This window comes from Trichoderma harzianum (genome assembly GCF_003025095.1).
Source record: "Trichoderma harzianum CBS 226.95 unplaced genomic scaffold M431scaffold_2, whole genome shotgun sequence".
NCBI lineage: Eukaryota > Fungi > Ascomycota > Sordariomycetes > Hypocreales > Hypocreaceae > Trichoderma > Trichoderma harzianum.
In genome coordinates, this window is record NW_020209250.1 from 3,236,805 (window position 1) to 3,254,348 (window position 17,544).

At 51.6% G+C, this 17,544-nt stretch overlaps 6 protein-coding genes across 6 annotated transcripts; 3 read left to right on the forward strand and 3 right to left on the reverse strand.

Moving 5' to 3' along the window:
• Positions 1 to 930: 930 nt before the first annotated feature.
• M431DRAFT_491231 (hypothetical protein) lies at positions 931 to 4,105 on the reverse strand (the record flags this gene model as incomplete). Its single annotated transcript, XM_024916883.1, has 7 exons — positions 931 to 1,787; positions 1,845 to 2,066; positions 2,142 to 2,376; positions 2,433 to 2,651; positions 2,709 to 2,816; positions 2,983 to 3,312; positions 3,377 to 4,105. 7 exons carry the CDS (start codon positions 4,103 to 4,105, stop codon positions 931 to 933), a joined length of 2,700 nt encoding a protein of 899 aa, XP_024779296.1.
• Positions 4,106 to 5,828: 1,723 nt separating this feature from the next.
• On the forward strand, positions 5,829 to 9,051 carry M431DRAFT_75309 (hypothetical protein; the record flags this gene model as incomplete). Its single annotated transcript, XM_024922324.1, has 4 exons — positions 5,829 to 5,946; positions 6,048 to 6,205; positions 6,274 to 8,897; positions 8,958 to 9,051. The coding sequence occupies 4 exons, from the start codon at positions 5,829 to 5,831 to the stop codon at positions 9,049 to 9,051; spliced, it is 2,994 nt and encodes a 997-aa protein (XP_024779297.1).
• Positions 9,052 to 9,223: 172 nt separating this feature from the next.
• Positions 9,224 to 10,570, reverse strand: M431DRAFT_504589 (hypothetical protein). Its single transcript, XM_024918488.1, has 4 exons — positions 10,285 to 10,570; positions 10,188 to 10,206; positions 9,673 to 10,124; positions 9,224 to 9,594 (listed from the first exon to the last, which is right to left on the reverse strand). Exons 1-4 carry the CDS (start codon positions 10,285 to 10,287, stop codon positions 9,451 to 9,453), a joined length of 618 nt encoding a protein of 205 aa, XP_024779298.1. The 5' UTR covers positions 10,288 to 10,570; the 3' UTR covers positions 9,224 to 9,450.
• A 498-nt stretch (positions 10,571 to 11,068) lies between these two features.
• On the forward strand, positions 11,069 to 12,679 carry M431DRAFT_76797 (hypothetical protein; the record flags this gene model as incomplete). Its single annotated transcript, XM_024922500.1, has 2 exons — positions 11,069 to 11,205; positions 11,275 to 12,679. The coding sequence occupies 2 exons, from the start codon at positions 11,069 to 11,071 to the stop codon at positions 12,677 to 12,679; spliced, it is 1,542 nt and encodes a 513-aa protein (XP_024779299.1).
• A 475-nt stretch (positions 12,680 to 13,154) lies between these two features.
• Positions 13,155 to 13,702, reverse strand: M431DRAFT_2201 (hypothetical protein; the record flags this gene model as incomplete). Its single annotated transcript, XM_024913560.1, has 3 exons — positions 13,155 to 13,314; positions 13,435 to 13,535; positions 13,646 to 13,702. 3 exons carry the CDS (start codon positions 13,700 to 13,702, stop codon positions 13,155 to 13,157), a joined length of 318 nt encoding a protein of 105 aa, XP_024779300.1.
• Positions 13,703 to 16,607: 2,905 nt separating this feature from the next.
• M431DRAFT_2202 (hypothetical protein) lies at positions 16,608 to 17,141 on the forward strand (the record flags this gene model as incomplete). The annotated part of the gene is made up of 1 exon (XM_024913564.1): positions 16,608 to 17,141. One exon carries the CDS (start codon positions 16,608 to 16,610, stop codon positions 17,139 to 17,141), a length of 534 nt encoding a protein of 177 aa, XP_024779301.1.
• Positions 17,142 to 17,544: the final 403 nt, after the last annotated feature.

The window sequence follows — 17,544 nt, forward strand, 5'->3', positions numbered from 1 at the left end:
AATCAAAGACGTGCTGGAAGAAGAGTTGTTCTTATTCTTTTGTCTAAAAAGGTAGAGTTTAAATGTTCAATGAGGGGAGAGAAGCAAGAATTGGAAATTGGGAAGAAGCAGCAGTCTTAAAGAAGTGCTGCGAAGAGGGGAGCTGTCACTGCCCACTACGTCATCGTGGCGTGCAGACTGTGTACATCTGCGCACACCTGCAGTTGGTACCAAGGCTGCAGCTTCCCCGGCTCACCGTAGCTGATTCACTGCACCTCCACAGCAGGCATCGCAACTGGGTACATGATGACCTCATCATTGTCTGTATCCGGCACTGACGACACGCGCAATACGTAAGAGTTGCACTTTGCTTTGGCCAGTTGTGGATCGTCTTAACCGGCGATCCAGGAACAATTCAATTCCATGGCAGCTCTTGCAAGGCATTCACCGTCTTCAATCACAGCTCGTCAATTGCTTGCTTCTTCAGCCTTCTACTGCCATCCTCGGTCCCACCTCCCACTCCTCTGGTCTGGAGCTGTGGTATGGCCAAGGTATGGATGCACGGGCACAGTCTCACAGTCTCGCCTACATACTTCTCCCTGCTAATGTGGCTCGCGGCAGATGACATACCAGCTGCTCTAGCCCCAGATCGTCTCAAGATGCTGTAGCACCTTGTTGTGAAAGAAATAGCGTCATCGCCATCCATTGGTCCTTCATAATCGATCTGCTCAATCTCATTCTCACGTGAATAATCTATACCCTGCCTTCTCCAGAGTCTGTAGAACCAGGGAGCTAAGCATACGAGTACATACACACAGCCCGTAGATATGCTTATTCTGTTAGTAGCCAGACAAAGACAACTATCCACCCACAATCCCACGCTCCCCATTTCCAAGTAATGTGCATCCAAAACTTGCTTGGCCATCCCCACGCATGGCAGCATCTTCTCAATTACAAATCTCTGCCAATTGAAAGAAGCCTTCTGAAACCGCCAGGTCCATCGTTCTTCCCCACACCAAGCTTAGCCCAGCGACCAAGATATCGGACCTTTTCTGTTGCTGGCTTTCTCGTCCTACCAATGCTCTCGTGAGGCATCGCGGCCTGGGAATTCGTAGGCCTTGTCGGTCGTGGAACGTTCGTGGATGCTATGCGAGCGGGAAAGATGTACGTGTCGCTGGTGGGATCTGACCGTGAGGGCGCATTCTCCTGTGCTCGGCGTCGTCGAAAGCTTCCCGTAACCTCCTTCATGCTACGAGCGGGCGTCCCCAGTAGTACGTGCCCCTTGGCGGTGCGCTGTCTCTTCACCTTTCTGCCTGCTTCTTCACCTATATACGCATCGTCACTCGTAATCGAATCCATTGGACGTAGAATACCCCGGCGCTTGATAGTTTCCATGGCAATATGTTCACAAGATTGATTCTTGTGGGCAGAAGAGACGGACCTCTTTGTAAAGGTACTGGCGAAGCTAGCCACGCTGAGTTTTCTCATGACCGTAGATGCCGAATTTCGAACCAGATTTTCACTTCGAGACTTCACCGTCATTCCGGGAAACGGGAGTACTTCTCTGCTCCATACATCTGACAGAAGAGCCTCTAGTCGAGCTCTCTCGCCTCTTGGTGGCGCAAGCACCGGTATTCGAGTTGTGGTTGTTAGCAGAGACTGAGAGCGGTTGATGGTCGAAGCCGTAGAAACATTCCCGCCGTGATCTGTCAATACATTGGTATTCTTTAATATGACTTGGCATAGAGGCGATTTGGCTCCTCCCACAGTGGTGGCCCGCTGTATAGATATCCGCCGAACGAGTGTGCCTTGGGAGTCAGTTAGCATATGATAGACTCATTCATGTTGATGTGGTGATAAAGTACCCTGCTTTCCAAAGACAGACCCCAAACTCTTTATATTCATGTGTATTGTGCTGAACCCATCCGGCCCCTTTGCCCCTTGGTCATCGCTCGGCGGCCGAGATAATCTTGCTCTCCATTCCATTTCCTCCTTGGATGTACAGGCTGTCATGATGATTTCGTATAATTGATGATCGCATTCGAACACTACCTTCCAAGAAAAAGGCGCGGTGTGGCACTGTAGCCCTGGTAACTGTCAGTTTTGCCGTCTACAGAGCTGACTGTTATTCGGAGTGCCAGCTAGGTGCCTGAAAGGCTCACCTCGTCCATTGTCCACTTTTTCGATCCTGATGCTGTCAATATTGATACAAGCCATGATGGTGTAAATCGGGTCGACTTTGCCCGCAGAGGCAAGACAGAGCATATCGCGATAGAGTAGACAAATGAAATATTGACCATCGACTCCTTCGTCTGTCTGCCAGCATACGTGAAGTGTTCCGCAAAGCCGAATGTGGCCAAAGGACCGTATTTGTCTTTTAGAAATGGCATCGAATTTCTAGACTGAGAGTCAGCTGCTTTAGACCCTATCATGGATTGTCACTTTGAATATACTCTGTCTGGGAACACTAATCGATCCTGTAGAATCCACGTTTTTTCGAGCGTGGACTTGATGTTCCCGTCATTCGATGCCCTATTAATCTCTGTGGTTGCTTCGCGAAGCCTGGTTAGGGTATTGTCGACTTCCATGTGAGAGTTTGGACAGTCTGATATTGGCGTGCACTTGAGTAGCTCGGAAAAGATGAGTGGGTATTTACAGATCCTCTGGATGGGCTGTAGTATGTGTTAGCTATTTTCACATGGACAGTGGCATTGCCTGAATGAGAACACCTTGACAAGCAGGTCATTTATAGTCAGAGCTTTTTTGGCCCCATCTTCGCTGCCTTTGACGGAACCCAACGCCATCGCCAAGGCTTCAAGGCCTTTTTGATACGTCTCCTAATCTGGTATCGTTTGTTGGGCTGAAGCGATGTCTTTGATCATCATCTCATATGTTGCTCCGTATTCCTCGTATATGAAGAACCGGCTTATCTAGAAACAGAGTAGGTTAGTCGAATTACAGTTCCGGAAAATGGGAAGTTGATACGATGTGGCAAGTAGCTACCTTCTTCCCAAAGGCTTTTGAGACCTCTGCAGCCACCTGAGGGTCTGACAGCATGCCCGGGGCTTTCAATAGCCACCTTGCTTTCGTATTTTGCTCTGGCACGGCACCGAGACTAGACCATCGCCTGTGAGAATAAGGATAATCGAAATTTGGTAAATGAGTCAATGGGGGAGTCGCGTCGGCTTGTGTGTATTCCGAGTGTGGAACTGCTCGGTGCAATTCGCCAAGGAGTTCCTCGTGTAACTTGACTATCTCTGTCAAATTTTGGTTGATGGATGACCGCAGGCCGACACATATGGAGGGTAACGCAGCCAAGATTGTGACGTATACCTGGATACCAGTTAATAAGTCAACAAAAGATGGACCACAATGCCGCGGATTAGTCTCAAATTACATTCATGAGGAATCGTATGTCGCCAATGTACCCTTCTTCCGTGCTGATGAGCTCTTCTAGCACTCTTCGTCGCTGCAGTGATCTCTCCATGGCAGCTAAGTTGGCAAGGGATTGATTTTCCCGGAGCCCACTATCTTCAGAGGCACGAGGACCCGAGATGGATGCTCTGCTGCTGCGCTCCGTTGTAGAGAAGCCTTGTGAGCGCGGTACGTTTCTTCGTGATCGTGCCACAACACTGACGCTGGCACTGGCAAGACTGGCACTAGCACTTCGGACCGCCGAAACAAAAGCAAAGGAAGATCCAGAGGACGATTGTCGATGGTGTGTTCTTCTCCAATGAGCTGTATGGCTGTGGACATCAGGATCGAATGGCGGCCGCAGAGAACCAAAGCTTTCGTCCGACCGTGTGTGTCGATGCTGTGCTCTACGATGTATCGTCCGCATCCATTTATGAAATGGCCCCTGTGATTTGAGTTGTTCAAGATTCTCTGACTCTATCTCGGGGGTAGGGCTCTGATCAATGATAATTTGGGGTACCTCGGCGGTGATGTCCATAGTGGTAGTTTCGACAATTGTCTGAAGCTCTGCATCAATATCTTGGGGGCCTAATGGAATAGTCTCAGTCTCTTCGAGATCAAGGTTGGCCATTTTGGTAACCACTTGGGCATCGTCGGCGTCATATACGGCATCATGACTTGGATACTCGACTGCATCTTCATAGTTTTGCATGAGAGCAGCCCAGCTGGAGCGTCGAGAGCTGGAGTTGGAGCCACTGGGACTCGAAGATGAGTCGACGGGAGCCATTTCAAAAGCAGATCAAGAATGAAGAAGAAAGACAAGACCCAAAAAGGAGATGCAAAAATAGGCTCCAATACGTCAAGGATGAAAGAGAAGTAGAAGAGGAAGACCAAAACATGACGTGGTGCAGAAACTGGGAAAAGAATAATATGGACATAGAAACCATTTGAGCTTGTAAAGAGGAGAAGAAGGTCAGAAACAGAATTGAGTACTTGATGGGTGCAATAGCGGCGATGGAAGCTCTAGGAACGATCAAATGTGGTTGGCAGGGCATTGGCTCTTTCCAATAATTGGGCGTGAACCTGTACCATTAAGGTCACATGCTAAGTAGTTAATACATGGAAGACACTGTAAATTCAAGAAAAACTTAAGGTAAATGATATGTGGATATTTGATGCAATCATGATATTGAAGAATACACTGCTAATGCAACTGATAATGGCATACAAGTGATGTTTTGGTAGCATACACATCTCTGTACTTGTATTTTACAGGCTCTTTTAGGCTCTTTGAGTCTTTGATAACATTGCACATGTAAAAGAATGACATCACCTGGATCTGAAGCACAATATCGTCAATATCTCAAACTGTTCATCTGAATTCTTCGCTTTGCCACCTCGAATCGGAGCCATGATATGCGGACCGACACGGAGCAAAATTGTGGAGTTGCACGGCTTCAGCTGGGCCTCTACGGAGAAAGGCACTTTGGCTGTGGAGATGCGATTGACGGCCGGTTTGCCCAGGATTGGTGGACAATCATCCAGTGTTTTGCAAGTGAGGGTGGCGTCTGGTCTTAGTAATGGAACAATTCGCTGCATGCCAGGCCAGGCATCTGCCGCGTTTTGCCATCCAAGGGAGAAGAGCCAAAAATGAACACGACATGGCATCGACCGTATGAAAATGAAGAGTACGAAATAATTAATTAATTAATCGGTTTAATATATCATGCTTAATATTGCAAGGGCCTTTGCCGAGTCGTAGTGTTGCATAGCCCTCCAGCTTTCTCCGTATCATCAATCTAACAACCTGGAATCCATGCCCTCCAAAACACGAAGATGCAGAGCCTGCCGCCTCGAGATCGCACTGTGGCACTGCCGCATTTCAGTGGACCGACACCCGCCAAAAGGGCGCCGCCGATGGCCCGCGACCTGCCGCAGCCACTGTGCGATTAACCATCCTTGATCCCATGCAACCAATGCCAGGGCCGACTCGCCTAGCCGGGCGCTGCAAAACGGCCCTGAAGCTAACCGCACAGGGGCAAGCCCAAGCCCTTTGCGCGAGGCAATGCAAAGTTCCGCCCCTTCGGTCCAAACGAACACGTTGAACTTTTCTGGTGACGGCGATGAGACCCCCCCAACTTTTTTTTCTGCTAGTACTGGAGAACCTATAATATAGAGGGTAGCCTTCTTTGCCCGCCACGTGGAGCCTTGCGGAAGCCTTGACAAATCGGCCATGTTGGCATATCGCTGAAGTGGCCCTGCTGATTCTCTCTCTTTACCCTGACATCCTCTTCTTTTCTTGTCTCGTTCACCCTCTTTTGAGTTGACTGTCTGTTGTTGTCTCGAGACTTGCGTATAGCCTCATCTCGAGCAGACGATAGCACGATAAGGATCTAGAGCCCGTCGCCCCGCCGCTCTCGGCGCAACCCGCCATCATGGACAACGCCTATGCTCTCCCCATCGACGCGGTCCTCGCCAACTTCAAAGTCGAGGAGCACAACGGCTTGACTGATAATCAAGTCACGGAGCTTCGAAACAAGCACGGCCGCAATGGTGCGCAGTCCCCGAGTCCCGGAGCCTCAGAATCACCCCGCCATATCAGGGCGGACGGGCTAGGCCTCGACTTGATATGTATCATGCTAACATGGGCGTAGCGATTCCCGAAGAGCCTCCTACTCCCCTCTGGGAGCTGATTCTCGAACAATTTAAAGATCAACTAGTCATCATCCTCCTTGGTTCCGCCGCTGTCTCCTTCGTCCTCGCTCTGTTTGAAGATGAGGGCGGCTGGAGTGCATTCGTCGATCCCGCTGTCGTAAGTGGACATGCCAGGCTTCAACCCGTTCGGCTATGGTCGCTAACTATATTTCGTTGCACATGTAGATTCTCACAATCCTCATCCTCAACGCCGTCGTCGGTGTATCCCAAGAAAGCAGTGCCGAGAAGGCCATCGCCGCTCTGCAAGAATACTCCGCCAACGAAGCCAACGTCGTCCGCAACGGTGGTCACGTATCCCGAGTCAAGGCCGACGACCTTGTTCCTGGCGACATTGTTTCCGTTTCTGTTGGAGATCGAATTCCCGCCGACTGCCGTATTGTTTCCATCGAGAGCAACAGCTTTTCGGTTGATCAGGCTATCTTGACCGGAGAGAGCGAGAGCGTTGGAAAAGACTCCACCGCGGTCGTCAACGATGATAAGGCTGTCAAGCAGGATCAGGTTAACATGCTCTTCTCGGGAACCACTGTTGTTACTGGACGTGCAAAGGCCATTGTCGTCCTGACTGGCTCCAACACCGCTATTGGAGATATCCACGAGAGCATCACCGCTCAAATCTCTGAGCCTACCCCCTTGAAGCAGAAACTCAACGACTTTGGTGACAACCTGGCCAAGGTCATTACCGTTATCTGCATCCTCGTCTGGCTGATCAACATTCCCAACTTCAACGACCCCAGTCATGGCAGCTGGACCAAGGGTGCTATCTACTACCTCAAGATTGCCGTCTCCCTGGGTGTGGCTGCCATTCCCGAGGGTCTTGCGGTTGTCATCACCACTTGTCTTGCTCTGGGTACCCGTAAGATGGCGGCTAAGAATGCTGTTGTGCGTAGCTTGCCGTCTGTCGAAACCCTGGGAAGCTGCAGCGTCATCTGCTCCGATAAGACTGGTACGCTCACCACCAACCAGATGAGCGTCAACAAGGTCGTCTATCTCAACGAAGCCGGAACCGACTTGACCGAACTTACCGTTGAGGGCACAACATACGCCCCCAAGGGTAACATCACCCTCAACGGCCAGATTGTCGAGAACCTTACTGCCTCTTCTACAATCCTCCAGATGGCCGAGGTTGCCGCTCTCTGTAACGACGCTCACTTGGCCTATGATTCACGTACTGCTGCCTTTTCCAGTGTTGGCGAGTCGACTGAAGGTGCCCTCCGTGTTCTTGTTGAGAAAATCGGCCCTTGCGCCCCTACCGGAACTGCTCTTGAAGACTGTGGACACTTTGCTAGCGCTGCTCACGAGAAGAGACTTCCCCGGCTCGCCACTTATGAGTTCTCCCGTGACAGGAAGAGCATGTCAGTCGCTGTTCAGAATGGTTCCGCCAAGAAGCTGCTTATCAAGGGAGCTCCCGAATCTGTCATTGAGCGCTGCACAAGCACCATCATTGGTGCCAACGGTAACCGAGTCCCCTTGAACGAAAAGCTCCGTAGCCTTCTGCTCAAGGAAGTTGTCGAATATGGTAACCGAGGTCTTCGCGTCATTGCCCTGGCTAGCATCGATGATGTTTCCCAGAACCCGTTGTTTGGCCACGCCAAGTCTACCGAACAGTATGCCCAATTGGAACAGAACATGACCTTCCTTGGATTGACTGCCATGTTGGACCCTCCTCGCCCCGAAGTCCCGGCCTCTATCAAGAAGTGCAAGGATGCTGGTATCCGTATCATTGTCATCACTGGCGACAACCGCAACACCGCTGAGAGCATCTGCAGACAGATTGGCGTCTTTGGCCAGCATGAAGATCTCCAAGGAAAGAGCTACACCGGACGTGAATTCGACAACCTCAGCCCCAGCGAGCAACTGGAGGCGGCTAAGAAGGCCTCGCTGTTCTCTCGTGTTGAGCCCGGCCACAAGTCCAAGCTGGTTGACCTCCTCCAGTCTCTCGGTGAGGTTGTTGCCATGACCGGTGACGGTGTCAACGATGCCCCCGCTCTGAAGAAGGCTGATATCGGTGTGGCCATGGGTTCTGGAACGGATGTCTCCAAGTTGGCTGCCGACATGGTTCTGGCTGACAGCAACTTTGCGACCATTGAGGTGGCCATCGAAGAGGGCCGCTCCATCTACAGCAACACCCAACAGTTTATCCGCTACTTGATCTCCTCCAACATTGGCGAGGTTGTTTCCATCTTCTTGACTGCCGCCCTGGGCATGCCCGAGGCACTGATCCCCGTTCAGCTGCTCTGGGTCAACCTCGTCACCGACGGTCTCCCCGCCACGGCTCTGTCCTTTAACCCGCCCGACCACGGCATCATGAAGCGCCACCCTCGTAGGAGAGACGAGCCCCTCATTGGCGGATGGCTGTTCCTGCGTTACTTGATCATTGGCACCTACGTCGGTCTTGCAACCGTTGCCGGTTATGCCTGGTGGTTCATGTACAACCCCGAGGGCCCCCAGATCACCTTCCGACAGCTCTCCAGCTTCCACCGCTGCTCGGCCGAGTTCCCCGAGATTGGATGCGAAATGTTCAGCAATGAAATGTCCAAGTCTGCTTCGACCGTGTCTCTGTCGATCCTGGTCGTGATTGAGATGTTCAACGCCATGAATGCCCTGTCATCCAGCGAGTCGCTCCTCACCCTGCCGCTGTGGAACAACATGATGCTTGTGTACGCCATCGCCTTATCCATGGCTCTGCACTTTGCACTCCTTTACACCCCTGTTCTGCAGAACCTGTTTGCCATCCTGCCGCTGAATGCGCTGGAATGGCAGGCGGTCACAATTATCAGCGCGCCTGTAATGTAAGTTTTTGACGAGTCTGATTCTCTTTCATATTTCCATGGAAACTAACCAGCTATTAGTCTTCTTGACGAGATTCTCAAGATTGTTGAGAGACAGTTCTTCATGCAGCAGAAGCCAGCTGACAAGGCTATCAAGGCGAAGAAGGAGGAATAGACGAGAGCTTAGAAGAAAACATATACACATTTATACACACACAATGCATACAGGTATATAGACGGAAAGAAAGGCGTCACAAACTCAGCTTATTGTAAAATGGATGATTCATTGTGTTTTGTTGCCCCATCTGCCTGTGATAGTTTCACGGTGAACAAAAGTTAGGAAAAAGCAAGGTATGGCGTGAAAGACTATGGCGCAATAACTTGAATGGAATTTTCATCAGGTTTTTTTTATTCTCTTGTTTCATTTGCTTCTTTTTGCATGCATTAGTAATTCGACTCGTTGGGTGTTTCGAGTCAAACTCTCTATTTCATACAGCATACACACGTTCAGTCACTTGCAGACCGCAGGCGTATGTCATATTCCCCCATCTCTATACGTGGCATGTAATCAACCTTAGTCCTGTCTACCCTTTAGTAACCTCTTGGTGACCTTGTCCTTCTCGATGATGTACACGTGGGCTCCCCAGCCGGATAGGGCATCACGGTCGACGGCGTTTAGGAGGGCTTGTGAGATGGTCTCGAACAACGCATCGGGCTCCTAGAGAGGCAAACATATGTCAGTAATGATTTCGTCTGTAAACAAAAGAGGATGAAGAGAGTAATAAGAAGAGCGTACCAAATCAGGCTCCCACAAGCCTTCGCACATGCCAAACAGCTGCTCCGACGCCGTGCCAGACACAATAAAGTCCTTTGCAAAATCAATGCAGCCAATACTGTCAAACCCGCAAATAAACGGCTTCCCCGTCTTGGGGTCCAGGCCAGCAACGACGGGAGACACAAAGTAAGGCCCGAAACGGCGCTCGTAGAGGGAGGAGGAGACGAGGTTGGCAAAGGTGCGCGGGGCGATGGCGCGCTCCTCGCGCAGGCGGTACATGTTGACCTTGTAGCGGAAGAGGTCGCTGACGGTGCTGACGTCGGTGGCCAGGCCCGTCAGGCCGAGGAAGACGTCGCCGTACTGGAAGATTTTGGGGAAGTTGTTGGAGATGGTGAGGGCTTGGAGGCCCAGGCGGAGGTCGCAGGCGATGGCGACGCAGTCCTTGCCGACCATGGCGACACAGGCGCCGCCGTCTGGGGTTTGTTAGTTGGGGGACGGTGGTGGGATTGGGGATTAGATTCGAGATGGATACTGACTGATCGAAAAGGGAGAAGACTATATTGAGCCATGTTAGCATGTGCTATCATCGGATTGCTGGTAGTGATGCTGGGTTGGGTATACGATACGACATACCATGATGCTTCTGTTTGCTTGTCTGTAGCTGGCCGAGTAAATCGATCAAATTCCGAGCTCCAACCAGAGATTGTTACAATCTGTTCTCTCCGTCTCTCTCTAGAGCCTCGTCCGAATCAATGCCCGTTCGTGAGATCGTACGTCAGTTTCGTTTAAGTTGTTTGGTGTATGTATGTATGAAGTAGTCAGTTGAGCTTCCCTCCAAGCTTGCACCAGCCCCAGCTCCCCCCCCCATCGCTGGCACGCAAAAGCGGTAGGCAAACATGGTCTGGCGTGGCCGCTTGGCTGCCAGAGCGCTGTGGCGTAATCGGCCGGGGTTCTGCCGCTGTGGCTGGTGCTTGTTACGTACTGCGTCGCCTTGGGAGGCTGCCTGCGGATTGTTCGAGAAAGAGGGTGGGGCCGGGATTTGATATCTAATCTGGCTTCTGAGCTTCAGACAGTTTGGGGTTCGCCGGCAAGAAAATAGTGGAAGAAAAGAGACTATAGTTCTTTTCTGTTTCAATTTGTTTGTGATATTCTCATCTCTTCGATTCATCTGCTGGTGTCACTTGTCACTTCGCAACCTGTTTTGTGCTACTTGAGCTTGTCGCCTTGTTCCGTCAGTTCTAAAGTACTCCGCCGAGCAGCTACCTGTAACCCCACCATAGACGACATCCAGCAGCATTCCCAGACTGTTTCTCGAACTTTCGTGCTTCAATTTAAATCGCTTCTAACCCCCGTCTCTTCCTTCGGGGAGCTTGCTCAACTCTCCCTAACCAAACAACTCTCACATATAATCTTCATCATGGCGTCGCACGTCGTCGTCATAGCCACGGATCTGAGGCGCACAACCGTCAAAGTCAACCCCGGCACATACCTATCAGACGTTCTCCAGGAAGCTTGCAAGAAGCTCAGCCTGGACAGCGACAAGTTCCTGCTAAAGTGCGTATCAACCCCAAGACACTACGAACATCTTATTACATGCTCTTCATAACTAACACGACCGTCCAGACATAAGCAGAAACAAGTCGACCTTTCTGTACCCTTCCGCACGTCTGGCCTCATCGCCGGCGCCAAACTGGAGCTCGTGCTAAAGTCAAAGACTCCCTCCGCTGTGCAAATCGCCCTACAAATCCCCCAACCCGAGGCCAAAGAAATCCCCGGCGGCCGATTAATCAAAAAGTTCCCCTCCGACTTGTCAATATGGCAGGTGCTGCGACAGTTTGAGAGCGGCGAGGCGAGCGCGGGCAAGAACATCAACATCACCGCCAGAGGCGTGGCCCAGACGGTCGACACCAACAACTCTGGCGCCGGCCAGCTGTACTACGAAACACCGGTCTTGAACATCATGGGGAGGGAGCTTGGGTCGTTTGCCGATTTCCAGAAGACGCTGTCGCAGCTGGGCCACAACTCTGGCAATGTCCTGATACGGCTGACGTTTAGGAGGACTGAACAGACGCTGTACGAGGCGATGGAGCAGATTGGTGTCTTTTTCAAGGAGGAGGCGAAGAAGAAGGAAGAGGAAAAGGAGAGTGCAGTTTCAGGCGCTCCAAAGGAGACAGCAAAGAACCCATCCGCGGATGGAGATGTGCCCATGGCTGAGGCTCCAGTAGAGCCTGCGAATAATACGGCTGAAGCCCGAGAAGCAGATCATACGGCTCCTCAGGTCACACAAGACTCACCGTCACTACAACTCGATGCACATCAGACCTTGCCCGAAGTCAATAATTCGGATCCACAGTCACGCCTCCAACCAGTTAATGTATTTCTCGCCCCCACGAATTCGACTCCTGCCGCTGCTCTTCTCCCAGCCGAAGACAGTGATTTCACACCGACCGTCGCTCATGCCCAGCTGCATCAACAGCGCCTGCTAGAAAGCTCTCGTAATAAGCGCCTCCTATCCGACAGAGAAATCGAGGAAAAGGAGGCAGCTGAGCAAGCCAAGATCGACGCCGTCAAGTCTGTGCTCATCAAGGTGCGGTTCCCAGACAACACCAGCAGCGACTGGGAAATTGGTCCGTCAGACACGGGTGCCTTCTTGTATCAAGCCGTGCGGCACGTCATGGCCAGCAATGAGCATTCCTTCCATCTTGTCATTCCTGGTAGCAAGACGGTGATCAAGGACGACGACACCCCCAAGCACAACCTAATCCGGGCGTATAAGCTCTTGGGTAGGGTGCTCGTTAGTTTGGTGTGGAATGATGGTGTGCCGGCTGACATTCGAAAACGGCCTTTTCTCAAGTCCAACTTTGCCCAGCAGGGCCAGGAAATCAAGGTGCCTGAGATTCCGACGGCTGAGGATGAGAAAGATGGACCAACGGTGGCACCCAAGGCTCAGCAGGCGCCGACGAATAGAGACGGGGGAGAGGGTTCTGGGAAGAAGATGCCAAAGTGGTTCAAGCTTGGAAAGAAATGATTAATTAATAGCGAGCAGTGAAGTTGTTTTTGTTTCCTTCCTTTTTTTCCGCATCCAGAGAACATGTACAGCGGAATAGCATAATGTATGTATATATCACGGGCAATTTTACAGCAAAGACGCAAGAACGGAAGTTGCATACTCAAGACAGGTAGCACAGGCTTCTTAAAACATTAATCAAGGCATTTTGTACCCATCATGCTGGGCGTTTGAAGTCAGGGAAGAAGAAAATTTCTCTAGGTTGGGTCATAAAGACGGCATGTCTTGAAGAGTTTAAGAAATTCGATGAACGAAATCGCAGCTATATAACCGCTGCTGCGCCCGCATCAAAGCCCCATTTGAATTCAATCAAAATTCATGACCACGCCAAATCCATGCGAAACCCATAGTGTGTTTAAATTCATTTCCCTGTTGAAATAATTTTTGTTTTCCCCATTACCAAGATGAATCTCCCCGCTCGCTTAAAGCAAATCGTTTAGTGAGCACGACGAGACTCGGCGATGACGCGCTGGAGCTCATCGACCTTTCTCTTGGCACGGCCGAAGGTACCGAGCCTCTTCTTGGCCAGCTTACGGGCACGCTTGTCCTTGCTGTTTCGGAGCAGTTCGATGACACGACGCTCGTAGGGGGCGAGGCTATATAGTAACACACACACTCAACGTCAGTATACATCCCTTCAATTATATCTTTTTTCTTCCTCCTTGATCCCAAGACCAAAGATTGAAGAGCAGCAATAAGAGATGTGAAAAACTCACCCAGCAACCTCCTTGACGACCTCACGCACGAAAGCGGTTCGCTTGCTCAGGTGGCCCTTGGTGCGCGAGACACGGGGCTTGACGACACGAGCAGTGGTCTTCTATATTGAGGAAAAATAACACAAACCAAACGTCAGCGTCCATCGTCTGCCGATATTCAAGGGGGGCAGAGATCCTCCACGAGGTGAGATCGCGAGTTGTATTGACGTACGTGGCCCTTGTTCAGGCCAACGGCCAGACCGGTCTTTGCAGGCGTTTCCTTAGCCATCTTGAATGAATTGTCGACTTGTCGAGAAATTTCGTTGTCGAAGAGAGGAGTAAAGAGACGTCTCTTTTTTTTTTCACAGGATAATTCGACAGCGCTAGTGGGTAATTTTTGGCGAGTGTGTGGGTAGGGTCGGTGTGTCTAATTTTCCGGTCGGAGGTTGTGGGTCACGTGCACGAGGGTAAGCGATAAGATAAGATGGAGTTGGTTTTTTGGATTTGGCAGAGAGCGACGACGAATGGATGTGATTGGTGAAAATGAGGGTTCCATTTTCTGGATTGGGATAGTGCATAATCTAGCAGCTGTGTTATGTAATGGCAAAATCGCGACTCACTGAAGCCATGACTGATATCCTCGGTATCAAAGACAGAGACACACGATAGGAAACTACTTGGTGAGAGTTTGCAACTCTTGCTCAACTGAGCAGCAAATTGCAGCACACAAATAAACCATTCAATTGGTCACGATGAGTTTGACTCGTCTTATCTAAAGTCTCTGCTCGTGTCCATTAGCCAAAGCACAGTGTCATAGCCATAGCTGAGTCTTGCCAACTCGCACGTGTGTACTAGAGGAATTCTAGAACAAGGCTTATCTCACAGCACGTCTTCTTTCACGAGTCATGCAGCGGTTGTGTTGAGAAGCTAAGCTGTAGCCTCACGAACCAGTTGCTAATGCAATAGATATTTCCGTCGGTTAGCCGGCTGGCGTAGCTAGGATTTGTCCAGGGGGGAGAAGAGATACAGAGCGCGAATTGCTCGACTCTGTGTGATAACGGGCAGGGTCCGAAGCCATGTCCGGATCGCCAATCGAACTCGATCATGATTGAGCTTGATAATGGCCTGTCCTTTCCCTCGGCACAAGTAAGGGGTCACGAGCCACGGACAGGGCCATACGTAGCATCAGCAAGCAAAAGAGACAGTTGAACACCCTTGCTCCGCCGTTTGGCGATGCAGCTGCTCGTACTTGTGCAGTACGTATTATGTACAATACAGCAATTAATCCGTCAGAAGCTCCCCCTCATGGGCCCTGTTTCTCCCCCGCTTCATTCTTTGAGCTAGTTGTTGGCCGTTCGAGGTGAGAAACAACAGACCAACCGGCAGTCGTCAGACGGGACGCTAGGGCGGAACTGTGTCGTCTTGCATCCCAAGCGGCGTTTTTGGTCGCCATCGTTGCCCATTGGCGCTCTGCTCATCGTCATCAAGGCGGCGACAAGGGCGCTTAATGCCATGATAATATTCCGTACTGCTGCTGCCCCAGACTCCATAGCAAAGGAGGAAACGAGGTGATTTTTCCCATTGCGAACCCCCCCTCCCCTTTATCGGTGCCCCGGGCCATTGACTGCTCGGCTCCGTCGTCGCGCCCGTATGAGATGGAGATGGGCTCACATCCTGGGCTGTCGTCTTGGAGTCGTCAGATCACCGCCCGCTCGCATCGCAAGGACACCTTCTGTGTTTGGAAGTACCTGACAGCTGCCAATGCTTTGTCCATGCCATTGGGCGGGTGATTTAAGGTATGAGGCGGTTGTCAGGTCGGCACACGGTGACGTAGTTTTTGGAGAGACGGGCCAGGACCGGCTCAAGCGATGGATCGTGGATGTATCTTTGGGGGCGAGTTGAGTTGAGACACTTGACTCGGACAGCTCATGATTCTATGTTGTTAGCGCGCTGCTGCTATGTAGCACTGCAATGGCGACCTGCTGCACTCAATGTGGCTATCAATTCAACTGATCAATCGCCAATTCTCGCAGAATGCCATGCACGTGTGCATCTGCATCCGGCTCTCGTTATCAGGGGGTTGATCAATTTCCCCCTGGTGACTTGCGGTCTGTCTGCTTCGTCTGTCCTGTCCTGTCCTGTCTTGTGCTCCCTTTGCTCCGTGCTGTACCCGTGCTACCCGTAGCTGTACCTGTCTGTACCTGTGCCTACTCCGTACACCTGCACTAATTGTCCGGCTTGATCAATGTCCATGACGCTTCAATGTTTTCACCTCGTGTAGTACTGCCAGGTAAGGTAGTAGTAATGCGTACCACATCGTCAGGCAATTTCTCCCCTCTTTTTCTCCCTCGTCCTTCTCTCCTCTCTCCTCTCCTCGTTCCAATTCCCCGCCCCCAAAGATGCAATCAGCAACAGAAGCAACACCACTCCCCTCCCCAATGCTACTGTACTATGCCTCCTCCCTCTCCTTGTGTTAGTACATTAGAGCTCAACTCGCAAAAGGCCAAGTGCTAACGCAAGCACCAAAGCGCGGGGTGACCCAGCCTAGCGGGGGCCCAAAGAGGGGGGCTGGACCTCTTCTCCTCTAGGCCCTGTCTCTTGTCTCTTTAGCGCTTTACCTAAGATAGGGCCCGCTGCGACAGCTTCCCCGACGCTGCTGCTTCTGCGCATGTACGAGTACCTGTGCGGCCGTGATATGATAGCAGAGAATGGACCCTCTTAATACCTCAGTGTGTCTTATTGCACCGAGTGCGTGACTCGCTTCTTTTGGCTCTCATCTCTCGTCCTTTCCCCCTTGTGCTCGCTCTTCTGTCATTTTCTTTATCTTTTTCCCAGCTTCTCTCCCTTTATTCTGCCCAGCTGCGAGAACGACGCGCTTTCAGCCATTCGCAATGACACGACGATAAAACGCCTTGCTACACCGACGTCATCAGCACCCACTCTGTCCAGATAAGGCGAGGCAGCGACTCACCTCCATTCTTGCCCATCACCACCATCGCCAACCAATCTCGAGCGTCTTCACCGTCCCATGTCGCTGCGGAAGCAGAAACCACAATAACAGAGGGGGGAAACAATAAAAAAAAACTACATATACAAACCAAACAGGAGGGATAGCGCAACAAAACTTCCCTATATACAGACACGGAGACCACATCACCCTTGGACAAGCAAAGCAAAAAAAAGACTCCTTCATCATGTCCAGTCTCCCGTCACAGCATCCTACCCTCTCCCTCCACCTCACCGACCTCACCCTCACCCCGCTCATCACATCCTCCTCGTCGCCCACCCACCTCGAATCCCTCACCTCGCTCACCTCGAGCGCCATCACCTCCCAGACCACCGCCCAGCGCGCCAACCTCGGCCGCCCCCAGCGCATCATGGTCGAGTACCCCGACTCCGGCGCCGTCGTCCTGCAGTCCTACCTCGACCCCCGCGAGTCAGGCGGTGGCCACTCGGAGCCCGAGCCCGGCTCCAAATACAAGCACGGCCACGACCATGACCATGACGCCGACGCCGACGCCGACCCGGACGACGCAACGGCCAGGACCGGCAGCGACGACGCTGCTGCCCCCGTCCTCATCGGCGTGGTCGTCGCCGCCTCGTCGGACGATGCGAGGGAGGCCCGACGCGCTGCTGCCAGGTTGGAGCGCATCGGCCGCGAGTTTCAAAAGGAGTGGGCGGCTCAGGGACTGGAGCAGGACACCGACGGGAGGAGCACTCCTGAGTGAGCCCAGCACAACCCTCAGACGCTTCCGCTGCCATATACATCTAGCAGCAATAAATAGCAACGATTAGCAAAGAGAGACACGAGAACCATGGATGGTATATATAGCCCATCCCCCATCTCTACCGGCGACAAAGCTCGACACCGAACCAGGCGGAGTCGGCTTTTATAACAGCTGAAAGAGAATGGATCCGAAACAAGTCAGCCGAGGCACGTGCTAGATGAGAGAGGCCGCACTCGAGACGAAATAATACATGGGGGTGCGGAAGAGAACAGCATTTTTTTGGGAAGCGCGGCGCAGAGAGAAAAAACGGATGAGTATACAACGCGCGTTAATGAGAAAGATGGCTGGATCGCTCTTTTTTACCTGTTGTTTCTTTTCTTGTTCATTCTATATTTATATTTTC

Bases quoted from the DNA above. Each gene is read 5' to 3' on its own strand.
- M431DRAFT_504589 (XM_024918488.1), bottom strand. The intron at 9,595-9,672 runs GTACGCTCTTCT...TTGCCTCTCTAG, and splicing joins GCTTGTGGGAGCCTGATTTG to GAGCCCGATGCGTTGTTCGA.